The 22,200-nt window shown below is 39.5% G+C and overlaps 1 protein-coding gene across 1 annotated transcript; it reads left to right on the plus strand.

The window, feature by feature from the left end:
- Nucleotides 1–1,852: 1,852 nt before the first annotated feature.
- hdgfl3 (HDGF like 3) lies at nucleotides 1,853–20,230 on the plus strand. Its single transcript, XM_073463744.1, has 6 exons — nucleotides 1,853–2,011; nucleotides 2,762–2,838; nucleotides 3,666–3,804; nucleotides 4,080–4,241; nucleotides 15,266–15,400; nucleotides 18,945–20,230. The coding sequence occupies exons 1-6, from the start codon at nucleotides 1,928–1,930 to the stop codon at nucleotides 18,969–18,971; spliced, it is 624 nt and encodes a 207-aa protein (XP_073319845.1). The 5' UTR covers nucleotides 1,853–1,927; the 3' UTR covers nucleotides 18,972–20,230.
- The last annotated feature ends 1,970 nt before the right edge of the window (nucleotides 20,231–22,200 follow it).

Raw genomic sequence — 22,200 nt, forward strand, 5'->3', positions numbered from 1 at the left:
AGATTGTTTTTTTTGTTTTTTTTTTTAATGGAGCTTAACTATAAAAGGTAACCTTAGAAACAGGTCTGTGCTCTGGGGCAAAGAAGGGTCAAGATTGTTGAAGGGGCTTGTTTTAAATACGCAGGAAATCAACCTGATGTCAACGAGTCATTGATTGTAGAGAGCAATAAGCAACCAATAACATAACAAAGGGGGCTAGAAGAATCAAATCAAATCAGGTTTTATTGTCACATACAATCATAGACAGCCCACTGTAGTGAAATTTGTTCTCTGCATTAACCCATCACTGAAGAGCAAGGGGCAGAGGGACCCAGGGACCAGCTGTGGCTCTAAGCCAGTGCCTCGGTCAAGGGCACTGACATTAGAACTGACACTGAACTGACATTAGACCTAATTTATATTTTTTGATGGTGGGGAAAACCAGAGCCCCGAAGAAAACCCATGAGAGCATGGGGAGAACATGCAGACTCCACACAGAAAGTCCCTGCCGCATCTGGAAAAGGGGATGAGTTTTTACATGACCAGCCAAATTGGTTTGCAATGCACTAAGGGTAAAATGAAGAAGCGATATGTAGTTGATCTTATAGCAACAAAGTAAAGGAGAGATAGTTTTTGCATTCACCAACTGAAAAACCTGGAACAGCAGGCGATGCAGGAGTGACATTACAGATGGTGTCAAACAAGATTTGGGGATTCTGTCAACACATAGATACAAGGTTAGAAAAGTCTGTGGCTCTGACAGCACTTAAGCTATTCTAAATACACTACTGTTGTAGATGGGTCAATTTCTATGAACACTCTGCTCTAAGACATTAAAAAGTGTGTTGTTCATCCATGAGGAGTCTAGTCTATGAAGAAGCAACTTTATACAGGGCTGACAAGCAGTGTTCAAAAAAGATTGTACTCCACATCTCTATTAGATATTGGCCTAATAACATTTCTATTGTAAATCCTTTACTGCAGAGAAGTGGTGAAGGATGCAAGAGTTAATTTTACGACAAGGAGGTAAGATATCCAAATTCAGAGACGAGTCAAATAGAACACAGTTATCTAATCTGAAATAAAAGATCCTCAGAAAAACAGAATCAATATTTAAATACTGGTTATAGTAAAAACAAGGTGTACAGTACAGTACAGAGTCAAAAGACTTGTTGATATTAATAAAACTAGAAGCATGTTGTTTTTGTTACCAAGTGCTGGTCAGGTGCTGTTTTTAGTGATCATGCTGGGGATGTAGTTAGGCCAGCACAGTCAAGCAGGAACAAACAGTATGGTCCTGCTGCTGATGGAGCTAAAGAAGCATTTTATCCAATCATTTAGTGTTGAAAGGGATCTGGTTCCAGCTAACAATACTTGGAGATTCTTCCACCAATGCCAACTGTCGTTTAGCTGTGGAATGACCAATAAAATAGAGAGATTTAAACTGGAGTTACGTATTTGATTAAGAGTGGTAATATTCTGGCAACTTTCAGCCTGCCATGTGGTATTAACTCGAAACTATGTTGGGTTTGGTTCCATTACACATTAAATTTACAATTGTAGAGTAGAGACAGCACTTTTTGTTAAATCACCCGTACAATCCAGTATTTTTTTAACCAATACACTTAAAGTAAATATCACATGCTTTTATTTCGAAAGACCGGAAGTTTGATCTTTCCTACTCTACCTGGTTTGCGTTTCTTACAGATAGGCCTACTCTACTCCAATTTAGGCAATTCTCGATTACGTTTACGCCTGAATTCGTGCGTAAGAGGATAGCCCTCTTCCAGGCCCCGTTTTCCGCGTTTTTTAATTATTTATTTCCGTGTAAACTGCAGTCTTGATATAAAAACATTGATGGTCGATAATTTAGCCCTGCGTTGAGGGCCCCGGGGAGAACTGCAAAGGATTAAAAACTCATCCCAGAGCTCACTTTTTATCAAGAGACATGGCTCGACCACGGCCGCGGGATTACACGGCAGGAGATTTGGTTTTCGCTAAAATGAAGGGATACCCGCACTGGCCGGCGAGGGTGAGTCTGGGTTGCGGCCGGGCTGGGAGCACAGGGAGGCGGGGTTGATTTACACAATGCAGCCGCTGCTTCGCTGGGGGAACCGGAGGGATGCTACGGTGCCCATAACTCGGCTGGGTCTCACTCCGAAGCCACGTTTGGTCTGCGTATTCCTGCTACTGACGACCGAAACGTCTATTAAAAGCCTTTGTTTTCCGTTAGGTTGAGGGAAAATGTAGACATTTCAAAATGAGGAAAAGACGTTAAATTTATTGGGCTCCATTTTCCGAGTGCGCCCCCGCTACAGTCAGCTCTTGCTTGAGTTGTAAAGCATTTCTTTTTATATTCATAATGTTCACTAATTAGTTCAACATGTGTTTTTCATTTAATGCGGTGCATTTAGCTGTCACCAATAGAATAACTGAGCTTGCAGTTGACCTCAGGTAACCTGTAGTGGTACACCAGTCACATTTGCAATAAATTATGTTATGTATGATAACAGCAGAGTGTTACTTCAAATTCAATGGCGCACATGGGTTATGGTGTCATGAGTGACTGGATGTCCACCGAGCAGCAGGCTGTCAGGCTCCTTTTGTAACCTTTCAAGTTCCGACGACCATCTCTACATTACAGTAGGTTCAGCCTGACTCACTTAAGTTTCACCTCAGCTCCGTAGCAGTCTATTGGTAGATATTACCAGATAATTTATTTGCACTAGGAAGATTATAATAAATATACAATATAACAGTTTTCTCTCTCCCTGTCCTTCAGATTGATGAGCTTCCAGAAGGAGCAGTCAAACCCCCTGCCAACAAGTACCCCATCTTCTTCTTTGGTACCCATGAAACGTAAGCACCTTTATTCCAGGATGTGCAGCATTTTACTTACATTCACGTTGTTTAAGAGAAAGGCAGCTGCCACTCTGACTTACATGACTGTAATGTAGCTGTGATACAGTTGGGCCATATTGGGACTACCACATCACATTTTCATGCAGGGAATTGTTTGAATTTTTTTTTATATTCCTGCCAATGCAATTCCAAACTGTAGTTTATCCAATACCTTGTTAACAGAATATCAACCTTTAAGCTTGCGTGTGAAAGTTAATTCTTGGGCATGAACATGACATGTTCTGGAGCTTTTGACCACATCTTGCAGGTGTCAGTTGTCATCAGGTGACCTAAATATGAGTCATGTGATTGCAATCATATACCAACACCTGTTATCATGTGAACCAGAGAACAGGGTTTACCCTTTTTTTTTATTTAACAAAATATGGTGAACTGCTAAATGCAGTGTTGTATAAAGTAATAAATAAAATATGGTCTAAAGCTATTAGACTATTAAGAGTAATTTCAGTACTTTACAGTTTTTGATGGTCAATGGTACAGATACAGTTCTGTCAGAGGTTTGACATTCAGGCATATGTATAAGCAAACTTTAAAAAATAAATAAATAGGTGGGTCAGCAAGGCTTAACCTGTGTAGATAAATGCAGTGTCTTGGTTGGAAGTTGCCCAGCTGCTCAGATTTTTTGCAAAATTTTTACATCTTTAGCTCTTATGTGTAAACCTCCAATTATTATGTGCTTACTGGTGAGTGTAACTCCTGAAACATCATGTAAAAAATGTTTTAGAGATAGTGGTAGCAGTAAATGTCTCTTCCCCCTTCTGAAGTGCATTCTTGGGCCCGAAGGATCTTCTGCCCTACAAGGAGTATAAAGACAAATTTGGCAAGTCCAACAAGAGGAAAGGCTTCAACGAGGGCCTGTGGGAGATCGAGAACAACCCTGGAGTCAAGTTCACAGGCTATCAGGTCAGTCAGCAGTCTATTGTGTCTGTGGTTCAGAGAGACAACGGGGAGAAAACATGAGGACATGCCAGCAGACAGGCTTGATGCTCAACAAAGCCAAAACTCTAAGACAAATGGAAGGGCTGTTCAAAGCCAATAGCGTTTGTGGAAGAAAGATTGATTAATTTGTCTTAACTTGCTGCTTCACATTTCTAAATTGAAAGTGTCACTTACTGTTGAACTACTCATTTCTGCTTTTCATTTTGCAAGAAAAAATGATGAGCATCTCTCGTTCACAGGCCATCCACCAACAGAGCTCATCAGAAACAGAAGAGGGGGGAAACACTGCTGATGGCAGCAGTGAGGGAGAGGAGGGCGACTCTGTTGAGGAGGAGGATGACAAGGAGAAGCTAAAGGGGGACAAGACTGGATCCAAACGGAAAAAGACAGCCACCTCCAAGGTACTTCAGCTGGTAAACACTCTTTCACAGGAGCGAGGACAATTCAGGTATAAAGGAGCACTGAGGATGGTGTGACGATTACAACCACCCTGACAATGATGCGATCAGTTTAGAGTCTACATTTTTGGAATTAAGAACCAATTTTGATCACTTCTCATGTTTGTAGTACTGACAGGGAAAACTAGCCTCAGACACTGATTACAAGTCATCATCGATCTGTGAAATTGAAGGCATAGTATTTTGGTGTAAAAAATACACCAACTCTTTGCTGTAAAAGAATAAATGTTCTGGTGTAATCATGCACAAACAGGTTGACACGAGCACTGGCATTTTTCAAGGTCTCACTCGCTTCAAACAAACTAGTTTGCATGACTTTTTGTCTGACCATGTCCAAAGGTTCCAAATGACCACACACAGCCTCCACTGCATGCCACTGCCTCCCTGACCACCCTCCACAAATTATTCTGGAGTCTTTTGAAGTCTTAAGCGTGTCTTTGAATGTCTCTACTCGGAGGCATCCATGGCGTTTCTACACACCGGGCCAGATGGAGGTTTGAGTCTTCCAGTTGAGGTTTTTTTTAAATAGGACATACTTGTTGATTTCTCCTGTTTTTTATTCTGCTGAAAGTTAGTCTATAGTCTCACTATTTAGTACTTCTCATGCTTTCATTCATCTGACCATGTTAGCTTCTTTAACAACCTCTGCTCCTGATGATCTTACTCTTACTGTTACTGTTCTTTGTACCATTCTCTTCTGTTTGACCTTGCCTTTATTTTGAAAGAAAAAAAAAAGGTTTGAAGGGCTGGGGTGTGAGCACTGCCACACTGTTACTGTATTAGTGCATAAGCCATTGCTGCTGTAAATGGAAGCAGGTTGAAAAAGTCACATGCATCCTGCTCTTCACTTAGCAACCACTGTTGCCTAGCAACTGGGCTCCATTACGCACAGCACATGTGGTGCATCCAAAGGAATGTGGCACTGTGGGGAAGCGGTTTGCTGATGTGTGTGCCCTGTCACATCATTGAAACACAGTGTGTGTGTGTGTGTGTGTGTGTGTGTGTGTGCGTGTGTGTGTGTGTGTGTGTGTGTGTGTGTGTGTGTGTGTGTGTGTGTGAGGTACATGAGAGAACTTCTCAGCTGAGAAAAGATTAAATGTGATCTCTGTGTTTATTGGGTGGGGAGAGGGGGCAACTATCATTTGGTTGTTCATCAACCTCCCCTCACTCCTCTTTCAACCCATACCCCCTCGCTCTCGCTCACACACACACATACACACATGCACACTAACCAAAGGTGTAATTATTATTGAATCTTCAAATGGAGCTCTTGGAAGTATTTAGGTTTTTATAAGCAGCTGATGACTGATGCTGGAGTTTTGATGGTTTTATGGGATGGGTTGTGCCACTGCTACTACTGATGCAACTACTGCTGCTACTAATACTTAAAAATGTGTAGATACATAAATTATTATTAAAATAGTGTGACAATTTGCTTATACTGCCAAATAGTGTATCAAGGTTCAAGGATTCATTCATTTTCATTATAAAACACAGGGTTACATGTGAAATGAAAGTTTGTAACTCCTTCGTGCCCCACAAATATAGTACATATATACAGTTATTTATATACATATACATACACATACACATGTAATGCAGTTTTTGATGATCCATCAGGGTAGCAGCAGTGTTTTCCACAGGAGTTTGTGAGACTAAGGTGGGTGGACCTCGGACCCTCAAAGGGCGTCCAGGGGCATGCTCCTCCCTAAGAAAATTTTTAAGTTTAAATTCATCAATCTGGTGCACTTATAAATAACATGGATAACATGACCATAAATGAGAAATTGAGGAAAATATAAAATAATATAACACTAAGCTTTGGCTCTGCTGCCTGGTGATTAGTCCAGTCCTAACAACACTCACTACACAGCTCTGTAGGGCTGTAATCAACGAAAGAAATACTTGGTTCTTGGTAGACAGCGTTTTGCATCACGTGCATCTGCGCAATATCATAGCCCATGATTTCCGAAAATATACTATGTCAACTAGTGATATCAGCACAAGAACTGTTGAGGAATATTTAGACAGTTGTTTTTGTCATGTTAGAATAACTGACAGACACTATCATTTCACTCTGCGCGTGTCCTCGCACAGAGCGAGACTGAACACAGGAGCTCAGCTTCGTGGCTGAGACACGAACTAGGGGATGCTGCCATTGCGGGCGGGTACGCCTGCAGTTATAAAACGATTATTAGACTAAAACATTGAAATATGCCAATTCTGATATGTTCATATACTTAAAACGGACGGAGCAACCTAAGGCAGACAAGTCAGCTTACTGTTTTTAGGTGATATGCCATGTTTGTAGTCGAGCTGTGATATACAAACTGTTGTTTGCAAACTTTGCATTCGACTTTTTTTCCATTTTCTATTTTTGTAAAATGCTGCCACACTGCTGATGTCTTTGACATGGTAGAATAGGAATGACTGTAAATGAAACGCTTAAAAATAAATAAATATTTAACAAACCACCGGACCTAGGCCTTCTAGTACTTCTTCAATCTGTTTGTCTGTAGTGGGTTGGGCTAATCCAAAATAGTGAAAACAAGGGGGGTGTTCTGAAGACACCCCCATTAGCACTTGGTACTTTCCTCCTGATGAAGTCAAATATGCCATATGCAGGACACACAGCATTGGGATGGAGAGGACCCGCTGCGTGTTTACGCACTGCCATAGCAGCATGTAATTAACACGCCAAAAATCGACCAATCAGAATTTTGGTCGAGCCAGAACGCATCGACCAATAAATCGACCAGTCGACTAGGAGATTACAGCCCTACAGCTCTGGCTATACAGTGTTAACACAAGCCTATAAACTATAGTCAATAGTCAATATCAATCTATTGCTTTTAATCTTGTAGCCAATTAGTCCTGACTTGTAACTAAATGTTGACTGAGAGACCAGATAATAATTGTCTTGTTATAAAATTATGGCTGCTTGTGAGTGCCATCTGAGCTTCATATTGTCTGGTCTGTGTGGTTGAGGTTGCTGCTGGAAAACGAGTGTCATTTCGTGCTGTGCGCATGTGAACGCAACGCGGTTATCTTTTCGTTTCCATAAACGTAATAAATAACATCAGTTGTATTTCAGTCTCACATTTCTCAGTCACAGAACAGCAGTGGAAGTGGCTGGTAAATAAAACACAGACAGAGAGATAAAGGCTCTGCACTGCCCAGCTAGGTTAACAAGACAGATGAACAGGAGAGAGATTGTCTACAAGCTAGCACATCAACTTAACATTAGTGTTATAGACGACAAGTTTGCCTGACAGCTGTTCCTGTATATAGATACAATTGTGGTGGAAAGTTTTCATCCAATTGTATCGAACATGTATATCATGGCAGTCTTGAGTTCCAAGGATTCTTTCAACTCTCATTTTTCTGTGATGCAATGAGAGGAACACATACTACTTTGTCTCAAAAAACATTCATGAAGTTTGGTTCAGTAATGAATTCATTATAGGTCTTCTGAAAATATGGCCAAATCTGCTGTCTCAGAAATATACATACAGTAATTCTTGTAAACTTTTGACCATGACTATATAACTACAGTCATCAGGGATGCACGATATTGGATTTTTTGCCGATATCCGATATGCCAATATTTTACAACTCATTTGGCCGATAACCGATACCGATATATATATATAAATATATACTCTTTTTTCCCCACACCTAGTTGCAGGGATCATCAAGTCTCTTCTGTAGTGGAATTAACATATTATTATGCATACTCTTATCGTGTTGGCCCACCGGTAAATGCAGACATAAAATACAAAGCTTAAAATTATGAAATATTCATTCCTTATTCAAAATAAGAAAAATACTTAAATGTACGTTATGTAAAACATGCCATATTTATTAATGACAATTGCTTTTAAACAAAACAAGTAAGATACATCCTACCTAAAACAGGCTTAGATGATGCTCACCCTGAGACAATCATAACAATACCCACAACCAGGGCAAATTTGGCCTATTTCACAAGTGACAAAGTAACTAAACATAACTTATGTTCACAGGGAACATGGGAAAAGTGCATTGTACAACTTTGTACATCGGCAATGAGCTTCCCAATGTTGTTTTAAATGACCACTTGCAGCTCAGGTAAGGCTACATCAGAAAAATACCTCCAACTGGGGACCGTGTAGCGAGGCTCAACGTAGTTAAAACATAGACTTAGACTTAGACTTTTCTTTATTGTCATTCAAAGGTACACCTCACAGTGCAGATAAGAACGAAATTTTGTTGCATTTGGCTCAGTGTAGCACAGGAAATTGACAGCAGCAAGTATTTACAATAATAAATACAATTTTAAAAAAATAGAAAATACTGTACACATAAAAATTACGCAAACTGGCTGGGTTATTTGCTATTAAATATCCGGTGCTATCGCGAACCATTGCAGCCGCAGCCAGACAGGGCGCCGCCATTTTTAAAATCTGCGGAATCCGACATCTTCAGCGAATGAAAACGGCTGGTTGTCCAGAGCGATACACTCCATCAATTTCCATCAGTGATGCCTTTTGCCCCCGGGTGGTCGTGGTTGTAATTCTTGGCTTTATCCAAGGACTGTAGAAGAGGCAGCTGGTGAGTTTTCTACCGCCGGTGTAGGAGATACACTAATAATAAATGTAATTTATTAATCACTGGCGATTAATAAAACACTCGTTAATGGGGCACCACCTCCGTTGTTTTGTCTATTTGAATAATCCGGAGGTAATTAATCAAATTCGAATGGACAAGGTTAACTTGTGTCAATTCTAATCAATTTCAGATCAATCTATTCAATCTCATAAATGAAGTAGTGAATTCTACACATATCCATCGGTTCTCCACATTAAAAACAAACCTGCACAGACAACGACGTACGGTTAAATATGTTTATTGACTAAACAATTCAGATTAAATAAATGAAATGGCAATTTAAATGAATAACAACAGGTAACAGGAAATATGGAATAACTAAGTAATGGGTTGTTAGTGGAATATGGGCTGATGGTGAGATCACGAGTTAGGTTGAAGCATTTAAAGATTACGGGAGTAATTTTTAATACTAACGAGACCCTAACCGAATTTCTTTAAAGCTAAAAGATCAGAATCAGAGCCATAGACACCATCTCATGTATCATGTGTAAATCCAGCTGTTGTGAGTGATGGAGAGCCTACTTTCTTAGCAGAGTTGCGGAGTCCGCGGCAGCGGGTTCCCTCAGGTGATTTGCGGCTCTAGCTGTTAGTCCCGGTCCAATGGCTGAGGGTCAGCTCGTCCGGTATCAGTCGGTTGGGCACCTCGGTCCGATGTCTTAGGAAGAGGGCAGCTGGTCCCGTACCGATCCGGTGAGATCTTGGCTCAATGCCCAGCGGGATGGTACCGCTAGCGAGCGCTGGGGGCTTGTCAAAGAGTCTGTTTTTCGTTGGAAACCGCTTGCACGGTCTCGGACACAGCAAGTTGCTGTAGTGTCGTGATGATGATTGTGATAAAGATGTTCTTCTTCGTTTCTTCGAGTGGTTCTCAGGCTCTGACTTTGTAAACTAAATCTAACTTCTTGAATAAAATAACTGAGGATGATACGTTGATCAGGCGGATCTTCCGTTGTTAGTTAATGCAAGATAATCTAAATTAAGTTCACTTCTTCAAAAACAGGTTACGATACTTAACTGTATAAAACAAATTAAAACAGAACTTCGTTCGGGTACAAACTTAATAAAAGAAGCTAATCAATACTGCGAAAAATATAAAAGTGAGAAAAATCAACGCGTGAGCACTTCTACTGAGATCGCTGTCTTGGAGCGTGTTTCAAAGTAAAGTAAAGAGCTTCAAAAATAAGTTACAAAAGAAAAAACTTAAAACAAAAGAAAACTTAAACTTAAAAACTTAAACAACTAAAAAACTACAACTGACTCGAGAGACGTGATCTTTCCGTTTTATTATCTCCTAATCGAGGCGTGTCTGGGGGGGCAGGGCTTCCCAGCTTTTGTCTCCAAGATTTAAACGTTACAAAACCGTGCTTCACCTTTCACAGAATCTCACCATGGCTCAATAGATGTACTTTGTCTATCATGAAAAGGATTATGACGTGATTAAAATCACTTATACATATTTCTCCTAGTTCTAGCTTAATACTTGTTAAACAAAGACATATCAGAGACATTTACTGGTTATAACCATAAACATATTAAACAGAATATTTCTCGTCCAACTGTACCAGGACTCACCATCAGGAGGTGCTGTGGTTCCACCGAACACAGGACAGATTAAACATTAAAACTTGATCTCAGTCAATCTTAATCGTAGAGAAACGGGAAAAAGATCAGTTTTATGAACTTCTTTTACTGTTCCTTAATTTGTTAGAATTAAGAGGGTGAGATACTGACTTAATGGTTAATTAGAATTGGTCTGAAATCTGGAAGAATACAGAGGCTATTTGAATGGAATGTCCCACAGATAGTGAGACCAGATGTGTCGTAAATAACAGAAGACAGAGTGAGAGCATAGAACAAACACCAGAAGGTGTCTGGTGTCCACTCTGGAGAGTGTGTTTGTGAATCAGAAGTCAGAGAGACAGAGAGGGTGAGAGAGAGAGAGGCCTCAGACGTGTTACTTAATTTCCAAATGTAAAGACATTAGTATTAACACAGTCTCTGATGACCAGATAGCTCCGGTCCCTCCTGATGTGGAGAGAATAGGTAACTCCATGTTCACTCAGACTGACCTGTGAGGGAAGAATTTATCTGTTTGGAGGGGAGAGAAAGTTCAAAAATGGGAGTTTAGTTGTAAATTAATTAAAACTGTCCTCATTTGAAGTCTTTATGGTCCAGGAAAACACTGTCCTCTCTGCCAGGAGATAAGGTGGCAGACTGGAAGGCGCCTCCTTCCTGTAAATCGTCTTCATCCAGATGAAAAGAGTTAACAAGAACAACAGGGCCTCAATGTAATGCAGAGGCGATGGACATGTGTTCCTACACCGGTTACCTGTTGTTTCCCATGTCCTTGTTTGTTGTCACAAACTCGTGGTAACGTTCCGGATGACGGTGCTTCAAATGGACAAGTAATTTGTGGTGTTTAAAGAATTCGTCTTGGCTCCTCCTCGCATCACCGACGCTGAACAATCATTGCAAATACAAACTTTGCTATCCGTTTCCGACACCTTAAAAAACTTCCACACCGCTGACATTTTAAACTTCTCCCTTGCTCTGCTGCAGGTTGACGTAGGTGATGTGTCACGTCAAGCTGCACACAAAATCCTTGCGCCGTCGGGCATTTAATCGGATTTAATCAAGGAAGCAGCAGTCTATTTATTTATCGGCTTATTATATCGGCGTGTTATCCGATAGCCGATAATTTTAAAGTCAATATTGGCCGATACCGATAGCTTGCCGATATTATCGTGCATCCCTAACAGTCATGGTCAAAATTTTCATCCACTTGTACAGAACATGTACACCAATCAGGCATAACATTATGACAACCTGCCTAATACTGTGAAGGTTCCCCTTGTGCAGCCAAAACAGCTCTGACCTGTGAAGACATGGACCAGGGCGTTTTATAGTGAATCTGGGTCCTGTATGCTGGGGGGTGAGGCCTCCATGGATCAGACCTGCTTCAGCACGTCTTACAGATGCTCGATCAGATTGGGATCTGGGGAATTTGGATGCCCAGTCAACACCTTGGGCCCTTTATTGTGTTCCTCGAGCTGTTCCTGTGCAGTGTTTGCGGTGTGTCAGAGCACATTGTCCTGCTGGGGGGCCACTGCCATCGGGTAGTGTTGTTCTGATGAGGTGGTGTACTTGGTCCACAACAGTGTTTGGATGGGTGGTGCGTGTCAAGTGGCATTCACATGAATGCCAGCACCCAAGGTTTCCCAGCAGAACATCACATTGTGATGAGATGATCAATGTTATTCACGTCACCTGTCAGTGGTTTTAATGTTGTGGCTGATCGGTGTATATCATGGTAGTCTTGAGTTCCAATGATTTCTGTGATCTCACACACACACATCAAAAGTGGTATAGGAATGGCTAAATCAGTCTCAAAAGCACCTTATCAGAATGAAAATGGCCAAGGGACATTTAACAAAATATTACAATTACTGTATGAATACTTTTGACCCAGCAGACTTGGTCGTATTTTCCTGCGCTCTGTTGGCTTCAAATATGGTCTGCCTGCCGAGTGCAACAGCTTGATCCAGGATGTTGTGGTGGTGACAGGTCTCTGCAAAGATGTGGGCACAAGAGTCTCTGATATATGGAAGAGATATAAGTGAAAGTTTCCAAACGAGCCGCCATGTTGGTCCGGTTTGAAATCCTGGAGCACACGGCCCACCAGTAGTGTCCCTCCAATCAGGTGCAGCCAATGAGTGTTCACAGAGGGGGTAGCCTGTTTTGGTCAAGCGTGCAAAGCTGGAAAGCAACGCGTTGCCTTGTGTCAAACAACGCTCCTGTGGACACGCACCCTAACAGGCTGGACACACTGGTGGCATGAGTAGCGCGGCTCATGCCTGAGCCCTCACAGACTGAGTTGACATCACCTGGTAGTGTTTAAGTGAGAGAGGCTGCAAAGGGCCACTGGTATAGGTAGGACAGCGCTATCTGACGTTTCACTTTAACTTTTAGGTTTTGGACTTTTGATTTTACGTTTTAAAATATATACCAATAGCCTTATAACAAAAAACAGAAGCCTGGAGTACACATAAACATGAATAGAAGCGTATTCAGTCGGAAGCTTCAGGGACAACATTTCCATATTGTGTCAAAGGCTTACTTTTTTGTTGTCTAATTAAGTTATTTAAGTAGAGAAACAATTCCTGGAGAAAATGTCCAATGTTAGGTAGTGATTAAGAACATTTGTTTGTGAATAATAAATGGTGCATATGGAATAACGAAAGAATCTGGATTATGGTTGTTTTTAAGTGTTTTCGAGGTCCCTGGTTACCCATGGTAACCCTGTGTATAGTGTTAATGCTATAAACTGTCTACAGGAGCTGACAAAGGAACTCCAAATGATAAAGAGAGAAAAATCAGTTGTCACGGGCTAGAAATGAGAGATTTATTTCTGTGTAAAATCCAGGTCCCATCATTTAAAACCCAATTACCAGTGTTATTATTGTAAACAGCATATGTGCAGCCCTAGAATGTAAAGCTTTACTTGCATAACAACAGTAGCTCAGTGGGGTGGGGATTGGCAATTGCTCAATTTTATGGTTTTTGTTTTGTGTGAAAAACATTCGAAAACTGTAAGACACAAAAGCCAAAACTAATTAGATTTGAGTTGAGGTACTTTCATAAAATTATTAAAGATGTACTCACACCTCACACAACAACTAGTTTTGGGGAATACATTTTAATCAGAAAGGAAAGATCTTCATTGGCTGATTTTTTTTTTTCTGCCTAAACAAACTTAATAAACAAACTCTCTTTGTTTTCATGACTGAATAAACAAACTGACTTTAAAGAAAAACACAATTTCATACTGTTTTACTTTGTTTATATGTGGCGGACCCTTTCTAGCTTCAAACAGACCTTCTTTTCTACCTTGACTTCCTATGCAAAGTGTCACTCTGGCCGCTGTGCTCAGATTATGAAAAATAAATGAAAGTATCCTACATATTTAGGTAACATTTTTAACTCACAAAAATAAAACGGCATAAGCAGTGATTTATATTATTATTATTTTTTAAATTTATTTTTTCTTAAATGTTTTTTTCGCTTGAAATCCCTGGCGGACCAAATTGAACCTTGTCGTGGGCCAACTTTGGGCAGCCCCACATTAAAACCAGGAAAAGACAACCCTTGTGCCATATCACGATAAAATGATGTACAAAATCTAAGATGATTAATACTCTGATATAATAACAATAAAATATTGATGCATTTGCCAGCCATAAGTCTACATACTTTTACAGTCTGCCATTTTATCTGTGTTTCAGAATTCTAGTGTATGAATTTATCCATAATACAGTGCCCTCAAAAATTCCACAATGGACCAAAAAAGTAAAATCCATATGTACGTATGTGCATGTTTTTGTGCTTACAGTCTCATGGTGCAATCTTCCACATTCTAAAGATGTGAAAAATCACTGTTGTACAACTCAAAAGCTGTCAATGATGATGCAAAATGATGACGATTAGTGCAAAATCTAATTTTTCTGCTCAATACTGTTATATAGGGAGTAGTGACTGAGTGAACAATGGAGTGATTTTAGACACAGCTTAAAGAAGAAAACAAATCTGCAGATGAGGAATTAGAAAGAAGTGATCTTACTAGACCTTGTTGCCTGCTTGTCATCTCTGCTGCAGGCGATGGCTCCAGGCTACATTAGCCACGAGCATAACACACCTGAATCTACAACCACACTGTCGGTGGTCAAGTTGCATTGGATTATGAGTTGGATTATGTAGACACCAGGTTTTGACAAGTAAGGTAAATGCGTGGCTCTGCTGCATTGATTTCAATCTTTCTTTTTTTAAACTGTTCATCATGAGTCTGTCAGTGTCACAGGTGTTTAATGCTAATCTGTGGAATACTATTTAAGTAAACTATTAATCAATTTAGAGGGGACAAACCGTTTTAATCGTGTTTTAAAATATAGTGAGGAGACACTTTTAATTATATTTGTATCATGAGTTCATTCACTCCAAAGTATGCAACAACTTTATATAACATATTCACAGTGCAATATTCATTATTCTTTTCTGACCTGATATATTATTTCAGTGTAACAATTTAAAAGTGTTACACCCAGTAATACATTTGCCAGTTTATGTAATAATGTATCAAATTATGAGGAAAAAGTTGCATGCCAAAGGGGCACTGTGTGCAGTAAAGTCATCTAAGATTACAGTGTGAATGATTATTGTCCTCTTCTGACTGGTTTTCAGAGCATCGTGTGCTGCTAATGACATTATATTTCTGTTAGAAATGAAAATTCTGCCACTTATCAAGTGTTCTTGTGTGTGTGTGGCAGAAGTCCTCCAAGCTGTCGAGGATCTCTTCAGGAGAGGATGACCTAGAGAAGGATGGGAAAGATGACGACCAGAAGAGTGGCTCAGAGGCAGGAGACCCTGACAATAACATCATCCAAAATACCACCGACAGTAAGGTGTGATTCATAAACGCCTACATATTCAGCACTGATCATTCATTAGTGCTCTCTTGGCACATGTGCACAGGAACAGGCCACAGTTAAAGGTTGAAATTCCATAATGCCTGGCCTTAAATCTCACACTTTTTGAGTATCTTCCTAATTTTTCTGACCTGAAATAATTTAATACTGCGAATTGCAAAGCAGCTTTGTGAGGGTTAATTCTCTGTTGAAAGTCTCTAGTTGAATAAGACAGCTGCGATAACCTATTCGATGAGAAAGTTCTTCTCATTTCTCTGTGGATAACTGTAGATTTGAAAAACTACAGAACCACATAAAAGTTTATCATGATTTCATCAAGATGTTGTTTGAATATAGTTTATTGATTTTTAAGTTGCCAACTTTACACCTGGCCAGGGACCACTGATGAAAAAATAGCCACTTGGCTAATTCTGGCATATTTACTGTAATGTTCATCAATATGTATTGTCCCTGAGAAATAAACTAGTAGAGTAAAATAAGACAATAAAAAACATTAAATTACTATATCAGCATATCAGATTATCAGCGACCCACACATGCAGCCCCTCTTTGACTACTTTAAGCTGCTGCAATCAGGGATGTGTTTTAGATTACCTGTATGTAAAACAAGTAGAAGGAAGTTTGGTTTCGAGTCCACTATACTTGTGAACAGTCACAACACAAGATTGGACAGTTTACCCTTACCTTGTGTAGACACTCCTAGTCCGTCCCTTTGTAAGTGTTTTTTTTTTAATTTGTGTAAATTAATTGTCTATTCTGTTTGGGTGTACGCTTATGAATAACCCTTGAGGGACGAATAAAGTATTTTGAATTGAACTTATAAAAACTACATAGTGCTTATTGGAGTCCCAGAAATTTTGAGTGTGCACCCCGGTCCCGGTTTTTGACCTTTGAGTACTTGAGGTCACAAGAGGTCGCTAGCTATCTATTTCTGACTAGCAAGCTACAATAGAGTACACACACATCCAGACATCGGGGTAGTGTGTTTTTCAAAGTTTAAGGAAAAGTCAGCAGTTAAATACATTGCTCCTCTGTGAGGAGTCCGGTGTCTGTGTGTGTGCATCAGGGTTCATCTTACAATTTCAGTTTTTGTGTGCATGTTGATTGGCACTGTAAATTAAATCAGACAAATTCTAGTGAACCAAATAATCTCCTATCACCTACTTTATTCATGCCTGTATGTCAGATTTGTGCCACGCCTATTCTGAGGAAGCTGTCAGTCCCACATGGAGTCAGATCAGATCACAGTAAACCCAACCACCCTAGATCAGGCTCATTAGATTCCTTTTCTTTATTATATTTTCATAAAAATGGAAATCAAAGAAATAACAAAACTCTAAATGTAGTTCAGACAATAAAAATAGAAATAGATGTTAGCACAAAGCTGACTCTAACTTTTACAAACTACTTTTCTAAATTAATTTGACTTTCAAATTTACTCTGCTATAATGGTTGGTAAATTAGATAATTTGCCAACAAATGGAATGTGATTTTAGTCATTTAGAGTAGATGCATTTAGATTTTTAAGATAATACAGACACCAAATACTACTCTTTATCTTTATCTGGCAGATTAAATAACACCACAATCCCAGCTTTTATTTTGACAGTAGAAGGAAGGGTCTAAAAAGATGAGCTCCACTTCCAGGTCTATTTGTGCAGGTGCTCTCAGTTAAAGGAATAGTTCACTCTAGAACGAAATTCAGTCGTTATCGACTCACCCTCATGCTGATGAGAAGTCCAGTGTAGTTTCTTATTCCTCAAAGTGCAGCTGGAGACCCGCGGGGGTACCCTCCTGCAGCAATAATCCATATAACGGGCGTCAATGGTGTCCGCGACGAAAAGGTCCATAAAACTACACAAAAACTTTGTAATATTCCTCCATACTGCTCATCCGCTGCAATCCAAGTGTCCTGAAGTGGCGACATCCAGAGTTTACTTGAAACGATGTCATTTAGTAAATTTTTCTAGCTTAAACAGTCACTATGCTATATTTGCCTGGAGGCACGCTCCCACGTGCACGCGAGTCTCCCTCACAGCCGCTTGCACTACGGAAGCCGCGCCAGACAAGATCAACGAGAACTCGCGATAGATACACACCGGTATTTACATCCAGCTGTGAGTTTCAAAGTTTCAAATCACTAGTGCAAGCAGATCCCTCTTGTGTTTGTGTGTCGCTCGGTCGCTCACAGCTGGATGTAAACTGCACTTTGAGGAATAAGAAACCGGACTTCTCATCAGCATGAGGGTGAGTCGATAATGACTGAATTTCGTTCTAGAGTGAACTATTCCTTTAAAGTTCGATCTGAGGTTTCTCAGGATCTCAGATTCAGACTGCCATGAGTGAGAGCAAGCAGCGTTGAGCGTGAGAATCCCTGTTGCTCGTTCAAATGTAGTTACACAATTCCTCTTGAATGCTTAACTCATCTGTTACACTCATGATTCTGTCCTCCCTCGTGCAAAATCAAATTCTGTTTTTACAAATCTGTGCCTGTGTGTTCTCAAAGGTTGTCTTACAGGCTTAGTGCTACTTGAATTAGTTTTGTGCTCTCCCAAATCTTCTGTCATCAGTATCAGAGCAGCTGTGGGTGTTGTCCACCACTGGCCACAGGAGGCGCCTGTATACCATTTTGGCTGCACTTGAAACAATGCAGGGATGGGCCACCTTGTAGGCAGAAGTAAACAAGCTGTTATTACTGCAGTGGCATCTGTCCCTGGTATAACATCAAAATGCATGCCAAGGATTATACTACACACACTTTTGCTAAGAAATCTGCCAAGGACATGTCATTGAACCTGTTACATGTTGGAAATGTATTCATTAAAATGGCAAAAGATAAAAGCTTCTGAATTTAGTCAACTTTAAATGGAATGCTACATGACATTTCATTTGCTTATCACCAAAGCCACACTGACTTTTATGTGCTAAACTTAAACTTTGGGTAAAAAAAGAAAACAAAATCCAAAGATCTATGACCAGGGACAGCTAAACATCGAGCTGCCTGCCTCCTGGGGTGGCATGAAGTTGGTCTGAAAAGCTGTCTTTGGGTTGCCACTGTAAGCTCCCAGATATTTAGAGACCAAAACAGATAAAGGAAGAGTGAATACTGGACACAAACACAACTCTAAATGAATGCTAATGTTTCTCTCCATCTGCATGATCGTGAGTTGTTTCTGCAGCCCCCAAAAAATCAGGTGTTGAAAGTTTAACAGCTTACCATGAGATGCACATTTCATTATTAAATCAGTTAACTGTGTAATGTAAACATTGTATTTAAAGTACAACATGTTGTCTCATTTGTATGGTTTACTATTTGTCTATCACTGTAGTTGCTACTATCATTACTGAGCCTTCTACTTATAACACAGTTACAGTTATTATCCTATTTATATTTGTTTTAATTATTAACTCTTTTAAATAACTTTGCAAAGCACTTTAGTCTTCATTTTACTTAATTTGACTAATACTACTACCAACAATGCTAATAATAATTGTATTTCTTTATTATTGGTCCCGTCAGAACCAGCTGCTCATAGAAGAACATTAAGAGATGAGAGCCTGAAGAGGAAATCATTCTGTGTAGCTGTGATGTTGGAAAGGTGAATCTACAAAATGATTTCTCATCAGCACCATCTACTGGCTGCCATCGTCACCTCCACTTCTCCGTGGGACTTCCAGTATGTGTTTTGTGTGAAAGATGCACCCATACTGCTATACATAGCACTCATGTGGATGCCAGGTTATAACTGGGCATTATGTCACACTGTTTTTTCAGCACATAAACTTAGTGCCAATATCTGTGTCAGAAATCAAAGCAAAGCCGTTGTCATCTTTAAATCTCTCAATCATACATTAAAATAGTTAATCACTTTTATTGAGTGACTCTGAAAGCTTGTAAGTTTATGTTGTTGAATAAACAAATTCTAGGATATTTAAAGGGGCATTAAGTACTTGAAGACTTTTATCATGCTCTATTGGCTAACATTAGCACTGATAACATTAGCAGTGTTTATATAAAGCCTTTTTTCTACTAGGCTCTGACTGATAGCCCAATCAGAATAAAATGTTTGGAATTGTATACTCCTTTCATAACCTGTTAAGTGACACTTATTTATAAAGTCATTTGTGGGTAGTGTGGGTGGCTGCAAAAGTAGAACTAAATCTGTTGCGTCACGAGAAAACATTGCAGTAAAATGTCTTTCCTATCTTTTGCTTTAGTTCATTTAAAGGTCCCATGTTATGCTTATGTCCAAGCATCTGGGTGTCTACAAGAATAGGTGTAAATGCTTTAATCTTTAAAAAAAAAAACACATTATTTTTCTCATGCTGTCTACTGCTGCAGCACCTCCATTCATTCTCTGTCTGACCGCTCCGTTTTAGTGCCTGTTTCTTTAAGGCCCCCCCTCCTGAAAAGCCCAGTCTGCTCTGATTGTTCAGCTTTTAGAGTCCTGAGCAGGCATCCCACTACATTTCCACATCAGCTCTGTCTGTGTTTTTGCAAACATGGCCATGATGACGGCGGTGACTGTGTAGTCATCACAGCTTGTTTAAAGGAACAGTGTCTGAATTTGGGCTGTGTGCATTTCTGTGTGGATTGAGCATTTTCACCCTTTCACAGTATTTATGCAGCAGCTAGACCTGCTTTATAATAAAAGAAGACAGAAACGCATATCTCTCTCTATAGTATGGGATCTTTAAAGCCTTGACATAATAATCTTAACTCAAGGTCTGCTTCCTAACTTTTTTCAGAACTACTGTATCCCTTGTTGGCTCAGTTGTCATATAAAAATAAATTGGAAAAAGTCATTTTTGCAATTAATGATTGTGGAAAACATTTTAACTTACAGCCAAGTCACAACGCAAAGTCACAGTCTGACAATAGTAAGAGGTAGGCTAGCTAGAGTGAAGTCCAGTGAAGAAATAATATTTCCGAATGCTCAATACTACCATCACTGTGTTTTGTTTTAGCTTGAGAATGAGGCTGTTCACGACGTAATTTCTGTTGGTAAGCAGCTGAATATACCCTGTCGGCACTGAGCTAACAGAGAGACAAAAATGAATAACATTGTATGTACAGCAGCCCAGAGGGTAGCTCTTCTTTACTAGTTGTAATTTTGGATTTGTACTAAAAAGAGTGTAACAGATGTCCATTAAAACTTAATCTTCACAAAACTATTTTTCAGCAGGTTTCAAAGGACATGAAAAAAAACTAATGTCAGTAGCACAGCTTCTTAAGGTTTAGGCTAATAATATTTAAGTAAAGTGGAAATAGACAACTTTTTGACTTTGGTATTACATTTGGCACTGCAGTCACAAACAGTGTTAACAACATGGCTACCACTAACAGCTTGGCTACTGTCTAAGCAAAAATCCACCATAAGAATCCCAAGTTGACCTAGAAAGCCTGATCTCAGTGCTATGAAAAGGCAGAGCAAAACACCCGGTTGTATTAATGAGTAGGCAGGTTTCGTTACTTATTGATCTAGTAGAAAGAATGACCGTTTGAATCGTCTCAAGTCCCGCTGGTCAGGGGAAACATATCAGCGAGGAGACAGGCTTTGCAGACTGAAAAGCATAGTAAAAGCAAGACTTATATGTGATGGTGTCATTTTTCTACAGCCATTACACTGTGCAATCAGTATTTACTTCAGAATGATAAGTTAAAGCAAAAAAAGTTGTCTACTGCCAGTTTAATTTAAAAGTTTAATGGAGCAGATGAAACCTAAATGCCTTCTTACGTTGGAATAACTTCTTCAGCTGAAAGTTCGCTGGTATTTATTCTTAACCCTGTCACTCCCTACAGTACATGCGGTATACGTGTCTGTGCTGTGGAACAGTGAAAAAAATTGCTTACTGCCTCTTTAATTATTGTTGATAGTTATTTATTATATGTGCTCAGAAAGCCAGTTTTACGGTCGATTGCAAAATGTTTGTCACAATTAAAAAACAGTGTTGGTGCATCTCTACTCCGTATGTGACATGATATAATAGCATCATGTCACTACATGTCACATTTAGGCCAGATGAAACAGGGAATTGTGGTGGAATGGGTTCTTCCCAGTAGTTTATAATCATATATTGTAGATAGCCATCATTCAGTATTTATACTGGCCCATGCATACATATCTGTATTGTATCACTCATGATCACCTGTCACTGTGTTCAAATGCATTTGACCTCCATATATATATATATATATATATATATATATATATATATATATATACTCTCCTACCATCTAAGATATATGTTGGGTATTACAGTGTACTGATCACTCTAGTTGTAGCCTGAAATTGCTTTTTGCAAGGATAATTATGGGAGGGACATATGGAATGTTCTGTCAAACATTATCCATCACCCTATATGTTACTCTTTTATGTAACCAGAAAAAGAAGAATGGAAGTACATAGATCAATGTATGAAGTGTTGTGCACAACTGGGTTACACATTGTAACTCAATATTAACTATATCTGTATATTTTACTTTCGCCGTAGAATATAGGACCACTATTCTACTTGGACTGCTTTAGGTAACAGCTCATCTTTTTATGGAAAGTGATACATCTGTTCTTTTGTGTATCTGTGAAATAGATCACTGTATATTTCAAAGCTTTTTATAGTGGCATGCTCTACTGTTGTACTCCAGATCATTCTTATATTAAAGTGTCTGTTGGTTCTTAGTTTAAAATCACATATTTGTTGGTATGTGATGACTTAGAGGAAAAAGAACACACAATCAACCTCTTTCTGTTGCCTAGTCTCAACATCTAAACCTG

The sequence above is a fragment of the Pagrus major genome, chromosome 4 (assembly GCF_040436345.1).
Source record: "Pagrus major chromosome 4, Pma_NU_1.0".
Lineage (NCBI taxonomy): Eukaryota > Metazoa > Chordata > Actinopteri > Spariformes > Sparidae > Pagrus > Pagrus major.

Coding starts and splice junctions, on each gene's coding strand:
- hdgfl3 (XM_073463744.1), top strand. CDS start 1,928: ATGGCTCGACCACGGCCGCGGGATTACACGGCAGGAGATTTGGTTTTC. Junction 3,805..4,079: donor TCAAGTTCACAGGCTATCAG/GTCAGTCAGCAG, acceptor TCTCGTTCACAG/GCCATCCACCAACAGAGCTC. Junction 15,401..18,944: donor AAAATACCACCGACAGTAAG/GTGTGATTCATA, acceptor TGGTCCCGTCAG/AACCAGCTGCTCATAGAAGA.